Raw genomic sequence first — 23,704 nt, 5'->3', positions numbered from 1 at the left:
ATTCTATTTTAATGAGATGTGTGAGTTGAACAAATTTGAGTAGTGTAACTAGGGGAAGTTCAATGATAATGTTATCGATTCTTCAGGAGAAGCTCAGATTGAAGTTTGTCTCAATCCATAAAGTTAAGTACATTACTCACAATCAAATATTAATTTAGATTGTTCAACTTTGTTGAAATAACCTTCGATTTCAAGTGAACATGATTTGGAAATTCTCTGCATTACATTAGAGTTTCATAGGATTCGGGCTGTTTTGTCCCAGTGTGTGTGTGTGCTAGGACGTTTACTTTTGTTTTGATTTTTGTGTCGATACACATCATTCATTTAGAAAATAACAAAATTGTAGGAATGTGGTATAGTGGAATTCCCGCGTATGTACCTTTTGAATTTAGAAGGATGTATATGTCAGCCTTTTTTGAACAAATAACTTCTTCTCAGTGTCTTACTCTAGTTTCTGTTTGTTCTTTTGTATTTTGTTGCACTTCAGTGTTAGATGTGTTTCGTTGTTTTCCTCTTATAGTTGATGTGTGTCCCTCGGTTTTAGTTTATTACCCGGATTTGTTTTCTCTCAATCAATTTATGACTTCTGAACAGCGTATACTACTGTTGCCTTTATTTTTCTATCTGTTAGTTCATCAGATTATGTTTTAATTTTTGATTTGCATTTGGGTGTCTTTGCTTTCGACGGATACAATCGACATCTAATTTTATTGAGATTGAATATGATGTTGGTCTAGAAAAAACGGGTTATGGGATAGATTGAGATGTTCAATCATTACCTATTACCAATAGATTTAAGAAATAACCATGATGTATTCTAAAGTTCAATGCTTCCATTCTACACCTTGACAATTGCTCGATTTGACGGTAATCAACTGAACTAGTTGAACAGGAATAAGGCAATCCTAAAGCGCATTCATGTAGATTTGCTAGGCTTATCGTTTTCATATTTTATACGTTTGATGGATTCTGTTTATACTACCTTGTCATTTTGAACCAAGCTGGTTTATGTCAAATACAATTTGATTGTTTTTCCTGTTCACAATGCTGTCTATATTGTCACTATGTTGTCACAGTGTTGTTATCAGTTTCCAAGCAGACAGTTGATGAGTCAAGGTTATTTCAAATAAACTCATCATAGGTACCAGAATTGAAAATTTGTATTTGCGCCAGATGCGCGTTTCTTCAAAAAATACCACAGCACTTTATGGTTTCATTTAAACAGATATATTTGAAATTTTGATTAGGTTCAGAAAACATATGTTGGGGTAAACATATGCTGGCAGCTAATTTATTTGGTACAGGTAACAAATATAAGGAGTGTTAAGTGATAATTAGGGTCTCAAATTATACTTTTGAAATGGTCAACTCTATCCTGCCGAAGCATCTTATATTCATTAAGATTTCAGGTGAAATTTCTGCACAGTGCAGTTTTATAAATAACACATCATTTTAGCTAATTTCGACAGTCAATGGTCTGTATTTGCTTCTCTCCAATAAAATAAAGATGCGTGTGTATTTCAGTGTTTGCGTTCGATTGTTTATTTTTACTGGTCATGAACAAACTTTAATATAGTAACTGAATAGTATTTCAAATACATATAAATTGTCATATTTTGTACAATAACCAAAAAAGGATAAAATTCAGAAAAATAATTTAATTGGCAACAAATATCTACATAACTACAATATCTGTGACAAAGCTATATGCAACAAATAACTGGAAAACACATTTTGTGATGTATACACATAGTAACGTGACGTGACAAACAATATATATACATGTATATAGCTTAACCATTTTTTTTAACAACATCCCACCATTCAAAACCGTTTCTGTACATATTTGAGCATTCAGTTATTGCACCATTATTCTGTGGAGTGAAAGCATTCACAGCACCATGTTAAATATACTGTTTAATCGGTAAGACAGTTTGATTTGTCTGTTGATGATTGAGGAAATGGTTTTGTTGGACAGCAAGGATACATGCTATAATGGAATGGCTTTGTACTATTGCTTGAAAGTCCTTCAAAGCTTGAATAATTAGCACCGACACTTAAGCCTGGTAACATTGGTGGATATGGCATAGCTAATGCAAGACCTCTACCGCCTATTCCTCCCCACGCATATCTCATGGCATTTAGAGATGCAGCGTTAGCCAGCGTTGAAATGGGTGAAAATGCAGATTTAAAGTTTGTACCGGCTAATGATGATGATAACGGTGACATTAATGGATTTGGTGCATGTATCGCACTGTCAGTTTGTTCCGAACAATGGTTACTCAATACTTGTTCAATTGATTGTACCATATTTCCGCCACATCCTTGTAAGATTAGCTGCAAAACACTACGTTTCATGTGTGGAAATATACGACATAACATATTTAGTGAGTTTAGATTGTTAATTTCTTCATTTGATTTGCGAAATGCAGACTCAACTGTTGGGCTTGGTGTTTCGTATGATTTCGGTGAAGGTGCCGGAGAATGTCGATAGTTTCCGGGTGATGATCGTGATGATTCGTTAATATCCGGAGAAGACGAAGGAGAATTTCCTGCTGGAGAATGCTCTGTGTCTTTATCAAGTCGTTGTCGTTTAGCTGAAATATACAATTTCTTAATATATAATATACTTTCATTTCGAATATTATCATTACTAATTTAAATAACCAACCTATCAACTTAAATTCATTAATTTTTAACTGATTATGATATGGTTATAATATAATTCTAAATCAATTAACAAATTTCATGTATCACTCCTCTTCATTTAAAATCGAATAAAATGTAACACTAAACCAATAAAACCACCCATTTCCGTCATAATTACCTCATTTAGGTATAACAAGGCAACAATTACTCGATCTGATACATTGTCAATGGACATTAATCATATTTACATTAGATGGAGTCTAGAATCATTATTTTCAATGACTTAACACTTTCTAAAGCGATGTGTGTGGCATAAATCATACTATTTAAGGCATTAAAGAAATCTTAAAATTAAGGAAAACTCATATCACAACAGTTATAATTAACTTTTTTCCCAATATGTTCATGATCAGGGATATTTTCGACGAAAATTGTAATCATTAAAAATATTATTCAGCAAATTGTTTGAATCTAGTGTCTATACAATAATAAAATTTAAAATAAAAACTTCAAAAGATTGTTTTTTGTGAAATGCATATTCTATATATTCATTTTGTAATATGATCATCGGCTTTTTTGAATTTATAATTTTATTTGCTTTAATTAACTTTCATCGACACGAGCTGGATAAAATAAATAAAATCTTCAAAGCTTGTCCTGTTTGTATTTTAAATGGGGAACATTTGTTCATTGTAAAAAATGACAATATTCAATTTTTCTTGAACATATTGTTTAGAGAATTAAAATATGTTCAAACAGAAAAGAAAATGCACAAGAACAAAAATGAACCCATTCAAACAATCGTACAATGGTGTTGATCAGATAAATCAAGATATGTTTAAGCCAACTACTTCACGGCTGGTGTTCAAATAATTCCTTTAAATAAAGTTAAAATGTGAAAGAAAGTGTTACAAATCGCGTTATCTCTAATTAAATGTATTTTCTGAACTGACAAAGAATGTGCACTGAGAAAGATATAATTTTTACTCTCACTTTAAAAACAGGCGAAGTGGATCAGTTAGAGAGTCAGTTCGTCTCTGTATAAAAAATATAAACTATTTAAACCTAGTCATTCGGTTAAAAACTTCATTTTCACCCTTAAATGACACTTGATACTTTTAATGAGTGCAATAGAAATATAGAAATATATACAGGGTATACAATAATATAATTTGAAACCAAAGGGTGTTTCTTTACAATAGCATTGTAGTGAGGACTATAGAGTTACAACATGGCCTTCGACATGACAGCGACTTCTATTACTATATTGTGAAATTTTGTAGCAATCTGATTATGATTTCACAAATAAATTGTTTCTTTTTGAATTGGTTTTTACCGATAAGATACGGTGTTTTGTTTGCTGAATAGCCAAAGCGGAAATCTTTGCACTAACAAAGGTGATAAACAAAAAGAGTTTAAATCACTTTTGCGACCTACGGTAACCTGTTAGCAAATTAAAACTTTTTTTCTTAAAGCGTTAATTAATGCACAGAAATGGTGCAGTCTTTTTGATAAAGTGATACGTTCTGTAATTTAAGCTTAAAATATACAATTACTTCAAGTTATTAGGATTAACATTGAAAAATATCAATTTGGTCATGAAAAAGTAATAAACAATTGTAAATGATTTTTAGCAGACATATATATTACACTATGTTCGTTTGAGTTTTGTTTGTTCAGAACACTGCAGCGATTTTAATACTCATCTTTGAGAAGTACATGCAGACATTTTTTTATCTGTTTAAACGCCAATAATTTAAATCGTGAGTGTGAATTTTTTCAACAATAGTGTAACTATTTCATCTGTATTAACCCCAAAAGTGACGGCAAATGAAAAAAAAAATCCATTTATCCTAACTATATTATAGTTAATGTACAATCCGATTAGAGACTATGAAGTGATATTTTTATGACAACCAAAGATATAAGTTGAAAACTGTCAACCCTTATTTAAAGGAGACCAATGACAGTACTGTCGACTAGGATACAGAACTACAAAAAAAACGGCCAAAGTCCTATGGGCAAGACTACTGGAACACAAAAGACCAACAAGCAAATAATCTAAAATACATACACACATTGACTTATAGTTTGTTGATCTTTTGCTATTTTGTATAGAAATAGACAAAACTAGGAACTTTAAATCTATGTGTGTAAGTTCGTTTACATTCTATACTTCTATAATTTATTTGCAACAATTCATACTTATGGAAAAATCTTATACACTTTTATCTACTAGTATAATATTCAGTGCATTTGTATATTTGAAAAAAAAGATACTAGTATACAAAATAAGACGTGTATTTTTAAACTAACTATTAAAGGATCTACTAATTAGCAGATATGCGTTATTAGCGACTTCGGATAATTTCTTTATATAATAATGATTTTAGTATCTCAATGAATAAATTAAATTCTTCAGGTACAGTAATATGATAAATGCATCTTTTATTTTGTTTCTTTATAGTCAAGTTCACGTATTGGTATAGTTATATTTTGAACACTTTAACGAAGAAAGTTATTTCTTTTATTTAAAACTCTTATAAACAATAGTTCCAGGATAATTAAGAGTTATATTTATGTAAAATGTATTCATACTTCAAACAAATAGGAATATCATTATATCCTATAAAAATTCACAACCTCAATCTTATCTGGAAAGCAAACATGCGATGAACAAGATAATAATAATAACTGCATGGATAAAATCATGCAATATGAAGCAGATTTAGGCTTTGATTGGCATATTTTACTGCAACATCTTGTAAACACGATATTTAACTTTTTTTAAATTTTATTTGAAAGGAACATAAATTTCACATAAAATGTCTGTTTTAGTATGTCTATAAAATAAAACACACAATAGATTTTTCTTCAAATTAAATTTCGGCACCAGACACCTAACCGTCTTTATTTTTTTCTTATATGAATTATATAATTTTGAACAATGTTATGGGGATTGTTTCTTCTTCCTACAGACAACTTTTCAACAAAAGATAGTTATTTCAAAATATGAAAATTTGTCTTTATAATAGTGTTTCAGACTTTTGTTGAAATCAAAGTAAATTGAAACTAAAAGTGCAAAGGACTGTTTATTTTCTGTGATTACTACCAATTATTTAACATAAAAACAAGCAAGTAAATAAGTATGAACAAAAATATCAAAATCGATGGTAACCAAAAAAAAGGGGGAGGTTAAACTCGATGGTAAACTAAAAAAAGGGGGAGGTCAAACTCGATGGTAAACTAAAAAAGGGGGAGGTGAATAAAACCTGACAAAATCAAAACAATAAAGAAACTTCCAGCAGTTTCTTCCGAACAAAAAGATGACTATATAAAATTATACTATAAAATTATACTATACTATAAAAGGTATACTTTTCCTTATTGTTTTGCTCTGTTTAATTATGACATTATATTTTAAATGGAATGAACAGGCACTTTTGATAGCGGATATCTAATATAAATTGCACTTTCTATGTGACATTTACTTATATATATTTTTTAAAACAAATACTGTTAGGCTAACCATTTATGTTTATCTTATATTTTTTATTATTTTTTTATTGATCTCTGGGTGTTCAAACTACAGTGCATACATACTTTTATGTGTATGCTTAAAACGTAATAAAATACCTACCGGGTGTTTCTTCTGTACTGATAGGTGACTGGAACTTCTTTGCATCAGGAAACATAGTAACTGTCTCTGGGTTTAATTGTAGCAGTCCAGTGGGTCCGTACAACATCCCTAGTTCCCTAGCTTCATTTTCTTCTTGAGCTTGCTGTCTTCTTAAAGCCACCTGAGCAGCCATTACTCTCTGTCGTTCTGCTATTAAAGTACATTTTGCACAAACGCAGTCCCGCCATCTGCAATATCGTTTATGTCCTTTCAAGGCGGAAACAACACCATGATTACGACATCTTGCACATTTTGGAGTTCTAGGGTAGCGATCTGATGCTCTCATAAACAATGAATTTCCAGAATCACCCTTTTCTTCGTCAGAACTCATCCTTTTTTACTTTAAAAAAAGACGGCGTAGATTTTGAAAAATGTTACCGTAGTATGTTGCAAGGACAATGACCAGAAATATAGTGATAATTGATGCTTTAATCTTGTGGTATTTGATTTTTTCCTATTGCTAATATTACCCGCCCAGTAAGGACCGCCCTATATAGAAATATCGTCTTTTTCTTGTTAATATGATATGCTAGTTCGTTTTCTTTCAATAACTTTAACTATTTCATTGGTTAAGATATTTTAAGACCAAACCCATTGATTGAAAAGTAGCGAACGAAAACTATGTTTGATTTTTAAACAATTATGTCCTTAAATGTTTGGTTAAAATGACAAATCAAAAAACGACGATCTGACTTCTTAATCGCCTTATTGCGATCTATTCAGTCCTTTTAATCGACACAAACAATTTTGGTTCAATTTTGTTTAAAATTTATTAGCAAAATTTTCACGCTTTTATAACAGTAATGAAATTTAAGCATTTCTGTAGTAAAGAAGCTTTAATTCTCCTACACTCAATTTTAGAAAGATTTTTGATATTATTTGTTATCCATAATTGAAAATTTGTTAGATAAATAATTCAAGTAATTTTAAAGAGATATTGAAATATATCATATGTAAAAAAAAGAGCTTTCATATGAGCGAACGCCAACTGCATAATTTTTTAAAATTTAAACTTGTCAGATAAGGTGCAAAGTAAGGCAAAAGTAAGTTTTGCATATACAATACAAACACATTGTAAGTATTTAAAAGATGAATTAATAGAGAATTTAAAAATAAAAAAGTCTGAATTTTACAAATTGTATAAAATAATCTTACTAGAGTGGTTAATATTAAAAAAAAATATCTCATTAAATTGTTATAAAACCCGGTGTGGCTATGTGGACAATGATATAATTACTATAACCTATTGCTGAAATATAATATTCCAAGTTTGTTTTTAACTTTTGTTGGCAATTCATATTTATTCAATATAATAGGATGTATAATTTTAAAGGAAACAGTTTTAAAAGTATAAAATAAAAACTTTTAAATGACTCTATACGTTAATGCATGAGACTCTTGAAAATATACAATACTTTGCATCGCATACTATTAAGTTATAAGCTTGGCTATTATTAAATTTGAGTAATCTATTCAGTGTTCTAACATCAGGAAGACATAATAAGAAATCGAATGTTTGTGAATAAACTGCAGAGGAACGGGACAGTGTTTTTATTTTTTGTCTGTCTCAAAAATTTTAAATAACGAAAAATTAAGAACAAGTTGGAAGTAAACCGTTCATCTATATAAAATTAAAATATGGTGTGAATGATAATGAAACATCTCACAACCACAGACCAAAGGGCGAGGGTGTAAACATAATCTATAGCTAATGGACCTCAACAATAAATTATCCATCCCATATCGTATTTGGTTATCTGTAAAACGGCCCAAAATCCAATGAAAACAATAGCACAATATTAGAACAATGTGTAAAAATCAGTGGGGAAAAGGTTTGACTCATCAGTTCCGCACGGAGGATAAAACAACGACATTTTATTCATATTCATAGTTTGCTCAACTGCTATTTTGACCACTCGATCTGAGACCATGTGTTTATTGTGACACACATCGCTGAAAAGTCATGTATTTACATTCACATGTACATAACATACCAAGGCATAGTCAAGTATGTTTAAAAAAACGAATTATGTTCTAATCGAAGCATAGAGTGCAAATATCAAACACCATATAAAAATGAAGATGTGGTATGATTGCCAATGAGACAACTATCCACATACTGAGACCAAAATGACACAGACATTAACAACTATAAGTCACCGTACGACCCTCAACAATGAACAAAGCCCATACAGCATAGTCAGCTATAAAAGGCCCTGACATGACAATGTTAAACAATTCAAACGAGAAAACTAACGGCCTTATTTGTATAAAAAATTAACGAAAAACAAATATGTAACAGAAAAAAAAACCAAACAAGCGACAACCAATGTATTACTGACTTGGGACAGGCACTTACATAAATAATGTGGCGGGGTTAAACATACCATAGGCAGTTTTCAGCTGTCATGTAAAAAGTTACTGTACATAAGTATATAATCTGCATTTCCAAAATTAATGCCTCTGAATGGAAGATGGCCATTGTTATAATATTGTTCGTTTCTGTGTGTGTTGCATTTTAACGTTGAGTCGTTTGTGTTTTCTCTTATTTTTTAGATAAGACGTGGCACGGTACTTATCTATCCCAAATTCTTGTAATTGGTTTTGATGTCATATTTGTTATTCTCGTGGTGTTTTGTCTGTTGCTTGGTCCGTTTCTGTGTGTGTTGCGTTTCTGTGTTGTGTCGTTGTTCTCCTCTTATATTTAATGCGTTTCCCTCGGTTTTAGTTTGTTACCCCGATTTTGTTTTTTGTCCATGGATTTATGAGTTTTGAACAGCGGTATACTACTGTTGCCTTTATATATGGCGAAATCATAATTTATTGTTCAATAGATATACGTATCATATAGTATAGAAATATCTTCTCTGAAATATTCAGCAATGATTATTGCACCTTATTATTTAAATGTTGCTTCTTTTGAACCTCTAAGCAATGACATACACAGGAAAGAAAAAAAGGATTACTTTGCTATGCATTTTTTAAAAATATTATGTCAAACTATAGTATTATGTCTGTATATATAAGAATCCCTTGTCTGCTCTCTGTAACTGTTGGTTAGAAACTAGGATGATTATAATTGCAATAATTTGATGATTACTTTAAAAATTCAATGCTTAAATCAGGACAAACTATTCAAAAAGTGATGATAACAACTAAATTGAATACCTAACAATGAATATTAACAAAAATTGCATATTTTATTTCCGTTTAGAAAATCACTGGAAAATGAGAAATATGTGAGAAAAATTGGTTAAAGAAACAAAACAAAGAGTTAAATTATTACCAGAATATTAACCATGAAATCGACCAATCAAAAAATCACGTCATGTGGAATCAAACTTGGAAGGAAGTGCGTTTTATTCTTTGGTTGTCATTTTGAATCCATCATGATCAACGTCAAAGATGCGCTTTAAGCATAAAATGTTTACAAGTTTGTGATTTAGTAAATGATGTTAAAATCATAATGCGTTTTAAAAATTGATAACAAGTATAATTTCAATTTGTTTTTACAGGGCGCACGAGTAAAGTATTTTATGGCCTGTTATTACTGTTTCTTTTCGTGTTGAAGTAGAGTGGCCCTAGGGTAAAAGAACATACCATCCAGTCAACTCAGATAAATCAGTTAAATGTCCCACAAAATGGGCAGATGATATGCAGTAACATATGGACTATTCAAGCAAAGACAAAATTTACTTTTTACAAGTAATATATCTACAACAGTGCAAATAGTAAATGGTTTATACACTTAAATGAATTAAAACCTGAATGAAAAGAAACACATTCAGTCAATTGAAGGTTTTTGTTTTAAATTTTGTTTTATATTAAAAATATGGTAAGCTACGAATGGAAACTTTAAAAAGAGGATTGTAAGCCCTTTTTGTTTGAATTCATTTGTACAAAAACTGCGTAAAGCAAATACATAAATAGATAATAACACATTTTTATACACCAACAAATTCTACTTGTTTTTTTCTATGGTCGGGTTGTTGTCTCTTTGGCACATTCCCAATTTCCATTCTCAATTTTATTTATTATTTGTATAAAATACGACCAATGGTTTTATTTAATAATTCATTTTTTTATATACATTGATGCAGACATTTAGTTTCAGTTTAATGTGTGTTTTTATTAAAAGCTTGTGATTGAAACCGAATACAGTATTGTTATAGTGAATTTATTAAAACATGTCAAATTTATTACGAATCATGCTCCTTTATTATATTTAAGACGTACACAATATAGTGTAACTATATTCACATAAAACATGATACCTTTCACTTGATACAATTTGGAAACAATTCAACTACAAGCTGCGGGGATGGTGAAATTTTGAGATTAATGTTTCAAGTATAGACTAGCATGGAGAAATTATATCATTGGAAAGGGAAGTGTTCTATTTTATTTTGCTAAATGGCGAATTATTACCTTGAAATTTTATCTCTTTATGTGACATTAAATTTTAAATTGTCAAAAGTTCTTATTATCCCTGACATATTTCTGATTTATTTCTACAACATGATTTATCATATCCCATGGAATCATTGTTTACACAAAAAGTGTACAGTTGCGCGATCATGTTCACCAAAATAATAGTTCAGTTATAACTTTCTACACGAAGAAATACATTAAAATAATCTAAGACTAAACAGTTATGTAACAATTAGCACAATTTGTAATTCATACTCACAACCTTAAAATGATAAGAATACAAAGAGATGTGGGGTAAACATGTCACTTTAAATAACATCTGTCCGGTATGCACGCAAATCAATGGGATTAATTCGCAAATACTATTTGATGGAATGGTGTAACGTCTAAAATTGGGCACAAAAACGGTTTCGTATTTCTAGATATTAATAATTTGTTTCAGTTTTAACTCACTAATAAATTTATGAAATCTATTTTTCCGCTTTAAGTTACAGGCATTTATCATAAATTGATTTATCAAAGGTTTTAATAGTGCAAAAAGCTTGCATCCCCTATTAGTGGCCTTTTATCTATACCTTTCAAGGGTTGGGTACATATATGTATGAATAATAGCAAACACGAGGTTTGATACAATATAATACCGTCACATGTTCTCAATTAAGTCAATTTCTTTCTTTTTTTTTTTATGCAAAATGTAACTTAATTACAATTATTTCAGAGTAGATAGTATTTTTTTTCAAATTTAACATAAGTAGATATTTTTAGTCATTTGTAAAGTTGCATTAAGCCACAATAATGGAGTTCGTTTGTCAGAAACAATTCTGGGGTAAAATCATTAGTGCACTTTTAAATGACAGGATATATTTCAAGAGTATGTATATAATTGCAATGGTATTTCACAAGATTCCCTATCCCCCCCCCCCAAGTCTGTGGGCATCATGGCCTTCATCAGAATCATGGCGTTCTACAAATGGACCGAAATCGTTCCATGCTCACTACAATGAGCAGTTTTATTCAGCAAATACATGTATATTGTGGTCTGTGTTCCCTGAAAGCAGTGGGCTTCATACATGCAGGACGTTATTATATGTAAAATCCATACTTTAAATATAACATTTGTTATCTTTTTACCTATTTTTAAAACCTGTAAAATGATTGAGCGCAAATGAAATCAAAAGCTGCAAGCAAACGTAATGATTTTTACTCGCAAATGTAATACACCTCTCTTAAACAATGCTGACTTACTAGATTATATGTCGATTCTACAAAAGTAAAACAAAAATATATAACACAAACCATGAAAAGAATAAATGTGTGCAGGTCAATTGGAACATTTAGGTATATTTTAAGCTATAAATAATTTATGATCAGATTCAATTTAGCAATTTCAAAGTTTATAAAAAGGTTTGTCAATTTATTTTATGATAAATGTCATCTTCTCTCGTACTGAAAAACGTCAAATGTGCATATCAACCGTGATGGACAGGCTTTTATCCGGACAGAGACAACAACCCGACCAAAGAGTAGAAGCGAAGGTCTTATAGGTCTTCAACACAGCGAGAAAATCACGCACCCATTTTAGAGAAAATGGACGTCATACTAAATTCCAAAACATACAAATGAACTAAAATTAAAAATAAAACAAGACTAACAAAGTAAAGATGCTCTTGACTTGACGCAAAAATGCGGTGGGATAAAACATTTTAACCATGCCACATTTCAATACTTATTAAACCAAAGGGAGGAAGTCGTAACAGGTGTGACAATTCTATCACTTGCAAATGTAGTAAACAGTGTTTTTTTACATTTCTTTTATCATTATGTGACGTCAATTAATAAAAAATAACAAAAAATACTAATGTTAAATATTCGTTTTCTATACCTTAATCATTCGCCTGGTTTTTACATGCGATATTGTGTCTTTAATTTATTATTTTTGTACAATTGCTTTCAGTTAGAGCGAAGAATAACTACTTTTACACATTGATTTAATAATTAGATATTTAAACATTTTCAAGCCATTTAAGAAAAAGTTAACTTTGCATAATTACCATTAGAAACAACATTTAATCGAAAAGTCACACCAGTTCATATTGGCATTTTAATCATCCATGCTTCATAGTACAAACGTATAGTTCAATGTAAAGAAACATGGATACATTGTGTAATCGACACATAAAGTTAAATACATTTTATATAATAAATAAAGTGAAAATTTTGAATACAGATCACATATGAGAAAATTAGAGGAGGAACATTTTGTATAAAATCATAGAGTTTTTACTTTTAATTAAACTGTTAAAGTATCACTTAATAGAGAAAAAAAAAAACAGCAATGCAAGACTATCAATCATTACATATTGGACTTTATATTAAACGAAATATCATTTAGGGTTCGGAATAAATCATCTGAACAAAGAACAGACAAGTATTGTATACATCTTAAGCAGAGTAAACGTATAGACGATACGAATTAAAACATACATACATACACACACACTCACACTTATATATAACTCATTATTAATTAATCTACTCGAAATTGCTTCTTTTATTTTACCGCTGTTCAATTAATAACAAACATTTCTTAAATTGTCCGTTTATAAATTTATGAACTATTTTAAAGGAAATCAAGGTTTCAACTTTTTCAGTCAAAGTTGACCCTATATATACATGATATCTGACTTGTATTGTAGGTCATTGTAGTCATATTGCTCTTCAATTGTTTTGGCTCGTACACATTCTTTGCTTTCAAATATTGGGATTTGAGCGTTCCCGATGGTTAATTCAGAAAAAAAAACACTCTAAGAAGCATATTTATATAGTGTTGTTTTCAAATTTTAGTATTGCCCAAAACTATGAATAAGGGAATTGATGTTATTCCCCAAAATACCAGACGCAGTGATTGAACAACAATGGTATAATTACAAATATCAATAAATCTGATAAGCCAAAGAACAAGGAAGGTTAAATAATATCATAACATAAAGAGAGAAAACTTCAAAAAATCCCGTTTATCATTAATGTTCGTATGCCTGATATTTAATAAGAAATTCTAATACATGTACCAAGGTCTAAAAAAACCCAAGGCATTTTTCCGAGTGCTTTACTCCATACGCGGATGAAGTTATGGTATGTTTCATTTAAATATTTAGAAAAATATAGATAATCTACAGAGGTAAATGATTGTTCTATGTATATTCAATGATGCAAAATCTTAGGTGGTGTTACTCATAATGTCCTTTCAAAATTATATGAGAGTTTGGTGCTTCCAATTGTTGAATATGGTGCTGGTATTTGGGGTTGCAAAAATTTTTCTTTTATAAATGCCATCCATAATAGAGCTTGCAGATTTTTTCTTGGAGTGGGTAAATATACTCCAAATGCTGCAGTTGCAGGGGATATGGGGTGGATACCTATCTTTCAAAAACAATGGCAATGCTTAATCCGACTATGGTGCCGTTTGAACAATATGAGTTCTTATCGTTTAAACAGAAAAATTTTCATATGGGCAGACATTATGAGTAAAAAACATAAGTGTATAAAAAATTGGAATTTTTATGTAAGGAAAACGTTTTCTGAGTATAATGCAGAACATTTGTGTATCATTACAGATTATGTTGATAGTACCTCAGTTGTCAAAACTGTTATGTCTAAAATGTTTAGTAAATATGTCGAACAGTGGCAAGGCAATTTACAATCAGAGAAAGCTTTATCTGGTAAAGGTGGTAACAAACTTCGTACATATAATCTATTTAAGAACAGTTTTGAAACGGAAACTTATTGTAAAATTCCAATGCCATTTTCGCAAAGGAGTTCTTTTGCCAAATTTCGATGTGGTGTAGCACCACTAAGAATAGAAACGGGGAGATTTGAAAAATTAATTTTAAAAGATCGAGTCTGTGATAATTGTATGAATATTTTAGAAGATGAAGCCCATGTTATTTTATCGTGTCCTTTGTATGATGATTTTAGAAAAAAATTATTTGATGAAGCAACACATTTTAATAGTGATTTTATGTCTTATGGTGATAAACAGAAATTAGTGTTTTTATTTACAGATAATAATATGATTCGTAGCTGTGCCAAAGCCTGTAATCTTATTTTAAATAGACGTAGAAATGTTTTATACTGTAAATAATGTTAAAGTCAATATGTTTTATAATAGATGCATTCTTTATATAATTTTTAATGTTATAGTCTCTTGTAATTCTGTACAGAATGGCTCTCCTTTTATATTTATATATTTTTACATTTAATGTAATGTTGTATTATATATTATTGAGAGATGAGACTTAAATAAAATATTGAATTGAATTGAATTGCTTTCTTATGTACTTCGAAGGCAATTAAGTCATAAAATACAAATACAAAAGAAAAAAATATTCTTCAAACAAAAGACTTACTTTGTTTGCATCGGAAAACTAACAACCCCCAGTGTCATGTTGCTTGGTCTTGGTTTTTTTTACTATAGTTTTTTTTTTGTATATATATACTATTGTTTGTTTGTTTGTCTTTTTCTTTTCTATACATAGCGTTGTCAGTTAATTATCGATTTATGAGTTTGAATGTCCCTCTTGTACTTTTCGCCCCTCTTTTGGCGCTCTTCTTTTTCTTCAGGTTCATTAAAAAGCATTAGATTATTGATCGGGAGACATATTCGGAGAGCGACTGTAGAAATTGTAAAATGGTCAAATGCTGTTTAGAAAACCTACATAGACAGTTTAATTTGAATTAGACCGACCGACAAAACTACTAGCACTTCTTTTTTAACAATATTATGTGTTTCATCATAACCTTTTCAAAATTAAAAAAACCGAATTCGAATTCAGTCATTGTAAGATTAATCCTATTGGTAAAACTTGACGTACATATTGATATTACTTCTAAATATTTTATGTAGTATATCTGTATGAAAGAAAAAGGAGTAATAACTGCCTCACTTGTTGTCAACGTTTTGGTTGTGAGTTCGAATCCCGCACGTAGCAGGTACAAGTTGACTTGGATTGCCTGTTTTCTACAGAAGGTCGGTGGTTACCTCAAAACTCTCAGGCGTCCTCCACCAATAAAATGTGTCCACCACGAAACAGCCAACAGTGCTGACAGTGGTGTTTAACACAATAATTCAATCTATCTAGATAGGCAAAGTCGATGTTTCTAATCAGTAACATGCGAACAGAGAACAACATGGATATTAAGTTATGATTGTTGTTCCGGAAAAATACGTCGTAGTTTAATTTGTGCGCCTTTCATCAATATAACTCAGAATAATAATATACTATCAATTAATAGAGAATATCTTACTTGTATTTCAAAAGCAAGATGTTCATACATTGTGATTATTGTTTTCGTTAAATACATTTGTACACTGTTGGAATCTTAATAACAGACTTGCGTGTTACTATCATCTTTTACGAAAATTGAGACACTTTTGTTCATGAAGAGTTATATTATAAAGAAACAGCATTTTCTAACATGGGAAGAAAATTACAAAAATAATTAGTTATTAAAGATAAAAGACAGTTTCTATCTAATGTTTCAGACTTGCACGACTGTTTTAATATTTCATATTTTTTATATTCTAACGTTTCACGTATGTTATCAAATTCGTAACAACTTATCATACTGTTTCTTTATAGAAATACATAAAATACCATAAAACCATATACAAAAGTGTAGAGTAACAATGAAACGTATCCGTCGGATGTATCCCGTTGTTCTGGCAGTATTAAGCAAGAACTTCGTTTCCAATTGCTTAATCGATTTGGGGCAATGTACAGAATCTATAAAATGTATAGTAAATAAACTCATCATAGATACCAGGATTACATTTTGTATTTACGCCAGACGCGCGTTTCGTCAAAAAAATGCTCATTAGTGACGCTCAAATCCCTAAGAGTTAAAAAGGCCAAATAAAGTACGAAGTTGAAGAGCGTTGAGGACAAAGAGTATACAACATTTTCCTCTATGTTAAGTTATCGTTTCGAAAACCTAATGAGTCGCTTTTTCAGCCGCGTGAATACAGATCGTGACACTGTTTTTCAAAAAATAAGATCACAAAAATACTGAACTTAGAGGAAAATCAAATAACAAAACGCATCAAAAACGAATGGACAAGAACTGTTATATTCCTGACTTGGTACAGGCTTTTTCAAATGTAGAAAATGGTGGATCAAATCTGGTTTTATAGCGCTAACCCTCTCACTTTGATGACAGTCTCGTCAAATTCCGTTATATTTACATTGATGCATTCGTTATGTTGTTATTTAATGTATATAAACATTATTTGAGATCTTATGATAGAATGCTCTATTCGTGCGAGTGTAATTGGATTCGGCCTAAAAAAATGTTGCAGTATTGTAATTGACCAATCCATAGGCTTACGTGCAAAACAGTCGATCTTTCATTTTTTTTAAATAAAATATTACAAAGACAAAAAAGTTCATAGATAGAAGATGTGCTATGAGTGCCAATGAGGCAACTCTCTATCCAAGTCACGACTTATAAAAGTAAACAATTATAGGCCAAAGTACGGTCTTCAACACCGAGCATTGGCTCACACTTAACAGCTGCAGCAAGCTAGAAAGGGCACTTAAAATGACGAGTGTAAAACCATAAAATCCTTCTCCATACGAACTTCTTTTTTCAATGGCAGTCTGATCTTCCATTTCAATCACTTTTTGAGAATTTTTACTTATGCAATTGCATCGATTGATTTGTGAGTTATATGTTTTCGTCCTGTATATGCAAAAGACACTTGACAATGGACGATAACAAAACAAAATTCAAAAGTGCGTCAAGATGTAATAATGATGAATATTTAGAGACTCCATCATTTTAACCAAGGAGGTTATATGAAAGTTAGGGTGCGATTTTTATTCAACACTACATTGCTTAAAACAAAGATTTTCGCTTCACCTTTTAATTTCTGTTGATGAGAATTGGCAGGTAATAATCATAGAAAATATACGAATATGCAAAGTACTTTAGTTACGGTGACCGGTAACGACCGGAAGGAATATTTGCAATTGAAACATAGAGAAATTTATCGGGAACAACGTAAAAGTGCTTTCTGTTGATATTAACATTGACGGCAATAAGACAGATATTCGTTTCATTTCTATTGGTAATAAGTTTACTCTTAACATAACATTTTAATTTTTAATTACTTAATAAAAAATATCACAAAAAATCTTTTAAACATGTCAATAATTGTATATCCGGTCAGTTTATATATGACCGGACTATTTGGATTGTGCAATGAAATTAGTTTTTAAACGTGCATTTAAGACCTTTGTCCAACATTTTATGACACATAATCCGTGTAAAACACTTTTGCCTACATTTACAACAAAGTTCAGAATAATAAAATAAATGCAAAACTCGAATATACATTAAAACAATTGAATTTATAAAATGTTGTTTAAAAACTAATTTCATTGCACAGTCCAAATAGTCCGGTCATATAATGACACCTCGGGTGTTTCCGTTCTTACTCGGGTATGTAATTAGGACAAAATCTCCCTCTGTGACAGAGTCTATCTCAACTAATTAACACCCTCTTACAGAAAAGTCGGTAACATTTTATGTGTAATTATCGTCTTTCGTCCTCTCTCCTTCTCATATAACCTCCTTGTTTTAACCATGGAAGTATTATATTGCCAATATAATACTTCCATGTTTTAACGTAGCGGAACCGTATAACTTTTTGACTTTAGAATCCCTCTTCTGTTGTATGTTTCTCTTTGGTGACCGAATAACATTTAAAATTTGGTTTGCTATCCTTATAATTACATTTGATAAAGTTTATTGTGTATTTTAAAATTGGTTAGCTTCTTTTTTCATAAACGTCTAATTATTTACAAAGCCGATGTCCTTTAGATAAAATGTTTACAATATTTGTCAGCCTTCTGTTGCACGGTCTTGCCTTCGGTTTTTTACTTATTTTTAACAATCTGTTAGTCGTGCGTACCGACACAGACAAATTTGAAGGGTGTAATTTTTGTAACTTAATATATAGAAAACCACTCTACATCTTATAACAAAATTAGGAAATGTAAACAAGACGTTAACTTTTAGAGGCCAGAGAACAAAGCTCTTCTAACATCTTGTCAGAATGTATTTATTTATTGCAAAATGGCACAAAATCTATGAAATTAAATCAATCAATGTCGCAATAAAATGACAACGCCAATATTTGTTCGTTCGATTAATTGTGTTTATAATTTAACTGTTCATTTTTAGAAATCATCATGTTATTATACTACTCAAACACTTAGAAACAGTATAAACTAGTGACTGTTTAGTACTCGAAGACTGTATATCATTATGCTTATATTTTACCTATATTAGATGATAGTCCTACCAATTGACTAGGACTGGTTAACATTGCAATTGTTACGAAATGATAAAAAAGTGAGATTTGTTACACACCTTTTTCTTGTAATTGCCAACAATTGTTAATATAGCTAATATACAAATATATTTAGTTTTACTAATAAAGTCTCCTGTTATTCTTATTGTATGTTGGGCGACAGTAAGTAGCATATTAGTCTATTGCAATAAAAAATCATAATATCTAATAAAATTTGTAGATTTAGCTAACAAAGTCCTTATATTTGTATAAAGTAACATTCGTTTATAGTGGAAAATTGTTTTAACGTTGAATAAGCTACAATTAAAGATTGCTTGCTGGTCCCTCTCTGTGATTACCATTATATTACGCTGGTTCATTTCCCAATCAATCTGTCACCAAGGGCAGATATATATATCGATTTTCGTTCATAGTCTTTTTCAAAAATGATGAACGGTTCTTTATATTGGTATGTAATCATTTTAAACGTTTCAAATTTATGAAATTATATTCGTACATCAATGTTTTTGATAAACCAATAACAAAAACTGAAATATATTGAATTGATACATTTTGTAATTAATCAAAATTATATCAGAAACCTAAACTTAATTATAAAATAATGAACCTGTTAAGGGGAGAGAATACTCGCATAACTTTTTCGAATTGGCACATAATACAACGAAATGTCACTCTTGCATACAAATGGCACATCAATATAATTAATTATCTGCGAAATCGTCCCCCACCTTCAATGATGATTCTAAATTATAAATATAACCAAAAGTTGTTAATCTATAGATAGTTAAGACTAATGAAAGCTAAACCCAATGTAAAAATATTTCTTTGCAATTTTTTAAAACTTCCTCAGAAAAATACTCGAGCCACTTGACTTTCATAGCTCAAAATTAACGTTTTTACACAATATTTGAATAAAGTAGTTGAAGATTATTCGCTTCTCAAAGTGTAAGACGCAATAAAAATCGTATGCTTGCACCATCCTACCGAAATACGGATTTAATTAAGTCCTGAACATTTCGACATTTCTTCGTATATTTTGAACAAAACCGGTTTTAACCAAATCACAAGTACGTGTTAAGATCCGACTAAATACCTATTTTCCTATATGGTCAGGTAAAGTTGCTACAGTAAGTTGAAATTACTGATTATGCGTCACCACTCAATTATGGGTCCTCTTTGCGGTTCGCGTTCAGACGTGTCGGTTTCTATATACAAATCAAGACAACGATTAAAAATTAAAAGAGCATCGATTTTTTTTTTTTAGAAAATTCGAGTTTTATCCATGATATTCCATGGATATAAATTTTGGCTATTCGTTCAAATATCACTATTTCTGATATTGTCAAACGTACAAGTACACACATGACCGTGTATTATTGAAGAGGGACGAAAGATACCAGAGGGACAGTCAAACTCATAAATCGAAAATAAACTTTACTACGCCATTGCTAAAAATAAAAAAGACAAACAGACAAACAAAAGTACACATGACACAACATAGAAAACTAAAGAATAAGCAACACGAACTCCACCAAAAACTAGGGGTGATCTCAGGTGCTCCAGAAGGGTAAGCAGATCCTGGCAATGAAAATATGCAAAGATTTCTTTCGAATGACACCCAATGAGACAAGTGTATGGGAAATCTTATTACTATAACTGTTCCGTCTACAAAAACTAAAATCCATGAAGGTTTGACAATGTTATTGCACCACAGGATTGATTACTTAAATGCATTTAAGAACCGTCGATAAACATTTGTATACAAATTCAAAATGTGTTCTCTTATTTTAAAAACATATGATTTGCCCAACTTTTCTGATTGGGTTCCATTAATATATCCACCAGAACTAGAAATTAAAGAGACAACAGACACGGCTTCCTCCGCCTCATTTTTAGACTTATACCTCGAATTTGACATACACAGTCATCTTAGTACCAGAATCTATGACAAACGAGACGATTTTGATTTTGAAATTATCAATTTCCCCCACCTTAGTAGCAATATACCAACTTCACCTGCATATGGAATATACATTTCCCAACTTATTCGGTATTCAAGAGCTTGCAGCTCCTACTCAGACTTTGTAAAACGTCACCAATGTCTGAGCAGAAAGTTGATGAACCAGGGGTATGTCAAAGAACGTCTCGTCCTTTTTCTAAAAAGTTCATCGGAAGGTACCCAGAACTTGTTGATAAATATTCCGTATCAACTTCACAAATAATACACGATGGTCTTGAAGTATAATAATAGATTTTGCGTACTGACGTTGTTTATCATCTTAATAACGTGTTATATTATTCTTTTATTTGTCTTTATTAATATTACTTTTACTGTTAAGTCTGTTTTTTTAGATATCCTTTTTGACTTAACTCTGTGCTTATGTATACCATCATACTTTGAACGACAAAATTATTTTATGATGTGACTCTGTACCTATGTATCTTGTCATACTTTGAATGACAAAATTATTTTATTTATTAATAGTACTTTTACTGTTGACCCACTTTTTTGTGATATACATTTGACTTGACTCTGTACTCGTGTATCTCGTCATACTTTGAACCACACTATTATTTTATTTATTATTACTTTATACTGTTTAGTCAATTTTTGTTATATCTATTTTGCGTGACTGTATTTATGCATCCCGTCATACTTTGAACGACAAAATTATTTCATGTCTACCTGTGCGAATTTCAAACGAGCAATTTTACACTAGTACCCAAAACCCTCCTTCATTGATGGGTGCATTTTACATAGACAAATAAAATCGTATAATCTAATCAAAATGAGGATGTTAATTTGATGTGTGCTTCTTCGTTACATTTGTTGTTTTTATAGTGATTAATATGATAACACAATGTTGACTGCTGTACCCCTATTTTTGACATTTTTGACTATTGTGTCTGTTTGTTTTGTTCAAGCATCGGTGACAATATAATTGAATGTGATACGACTGTCATACAAGTGAGAGGTTTAGCTAGCTATAAAACCAGGTTCAATCCACCATTTTCTACATTTGAAAATGCCTGTACCAAGTCAGGAATATGACAGTTCTTGTCCATTCGTTTTTGATGCGTTTTGTTATTTGATTTTGCCATGTGATTATGGACTTTCCGAATTGATTTTCCTCTGAGTTCAGTATTTTTGTGATTTTACTTTTTACCTTTTACACTGATTTTTTTAAAAATGAAATTCGTTACTTAAAGATTAAACGGTGACGCAAACTTCACCAATTGAAATTTATTCCTACAAAAAAAAATATGTTGCTCGGCAACTTACTTAATGTTTTCTGGTTTTCCGATATGAAAGAAGACGTCAACTCAGCTTCAGTTGGCAAATGAAGTCATTAAATTGTAAGTAAAACTTCAATCAACAAATAAACAGAATAATATATCATTTCCGTTTTCTAAAAATAACGCAAGCAAACATAATTATCAAGCGTCCGGAAACTTATCTTATTTGTATATTCATTTGCAAAGAAAGGATTCTTTTGCATGAGCGATTACATATTTCAATAAAGCAAATACAATTTCCGAATGAGAAACTAACCGATGCTGTAAATGACAGAGGGTTATCCGAGAATACTCTTCAAATCGTTACCAGACCGATATTACCATGCTTCATTACTCGACCCGAGTCGACCAACGGTCACATCTATTCAAAATTCTCTCCGAAATGTCCCTTTAAAACCAGGCAGCTAATTAATACTAGATTGATAGCAGGAAACATAACGTACCATACGCTGATTGCAACATTAATTACAGCTTCTGTGTTCAGCATCATTTGATTGGCTGAACTTTGCCTGGCGACTCTGTGCGCCTGGTCGATAAAACCAGAGAGAAACATCATCCCACTAATTTATTTTGTTTAGTGCACAATTGCTTTCGGGAAAATGTGACACTATTATGAATAGTAACACAAACAAATTATGTAGAAATTAGATTTTCTCGTGTAACATTATTCCAATATTTATTGAAAAAGAAAAGTAACGGACGTTATATTCATGTAACTACTAATTGATTATCTTCTCTCTTATTGAAATAACAATTTTATTTCTTTTAATTAAATCTAGAAAAAAACGTTATTATCTAATACAGAGTGCAATTCATACAGAGTGAATATGAAAGTCTTTTGGAAATTTTTATTCAATAAAATAATTATGCCATTCAATAAAAACATGTGGCTTTCAGCCAAAGGCTGCTTTATCTGGGACAACTATAATAGTCAAATGCATGAAGGCAATTGAAAACAACATAATTTATATTTATTAACTGCAAACTTGAGCGAAAACATACTTATGTTGAGAACGAACAAAACACCTGGCCTATAGATAATCAACTAATCAACTCAATGCATTTGGCGATTGTTTGTTGTGAGTTAAACGATGGATTGTTTGACTTCAAACCTTACAGCATGCATTCTCACGCTATTATGTATTGTTATAAAGAAAATAATCAAATTAATTAAACATTTACAAAAGTATCTTCTCAGATATTTTTGCACTAGATTGATAAGAAAGCTAAGACTATTCAAACATTAAGCACACTTACTTGTAACTCAAGATACT

General features: G+C 30.7%; 1 protein-coding gene across 1 annotated transcript; it reads right to left on the bottom strand.

Annotated features, from left to right (window-relative positions):
- Positions 1–1,643: 1,643 nt before the first annotated feature.
- Positions 1,644–6,752, bottom strand: LOC143047669 (doublesex- and mab-3-related transcription factor A2-like). Its single transcript, XM_076220858.1, has 2 exons — positions 6,290–6,752; positions 1,644–2,597 (listed from the first exon to the last, which is right to left on the bottom strand). Exons 1-2 carry the CDS (start codon positions 6,657–6,659, stop codon positions 1,918–1,920), a joined length of 1,050 nt encoding a protein of 349 aa, XP_076076973.1. The 5' UTR covers positions 6,660–6,752; the 3' UTR covers positions 1,644–1,917.
- Between the last annotated feature and the right edge of the window lie 16,952 nt (positions 6,753–23,704).

This window comes from Mytilus galloprovincialis, chromosome 1 (assembly GCF_965363235.1).
Source record: "Mytilus galloprovincialis chromosome 1, xbMytGall1.hap1.1, whole genome shotgun sequence".
NCBI classification, from domain to species: domain Eukaryota; kingdom Metazoa; phylum Mollusca; class Bivalvia; order Mytilida; family Mytilidae; genus Mytilus; species Mytilus galloprovincialis.
This window is presented reverse-complemented; position numbering and strand designations above follow the sequence as displayed.

What these genes read in the sequence shown, in the direction of transcription:
- LOC143047669 (XM_076220858.1), bottom strand. Translation starts at nt 6,659, where the DNA reads ATGAGTTCTGACGAAGAAAAGGGTGATTCTGGAAATTCATTGTTTATG. An exon ending in CAGTACAGAAGAAACACCCG is followed by an intron (nt 2,598 to 6,289) that starts GTAGGTATTTTA and finishes TGTATATTTCAG; the next exon opens with CTAAACGACAACGACTTGAT.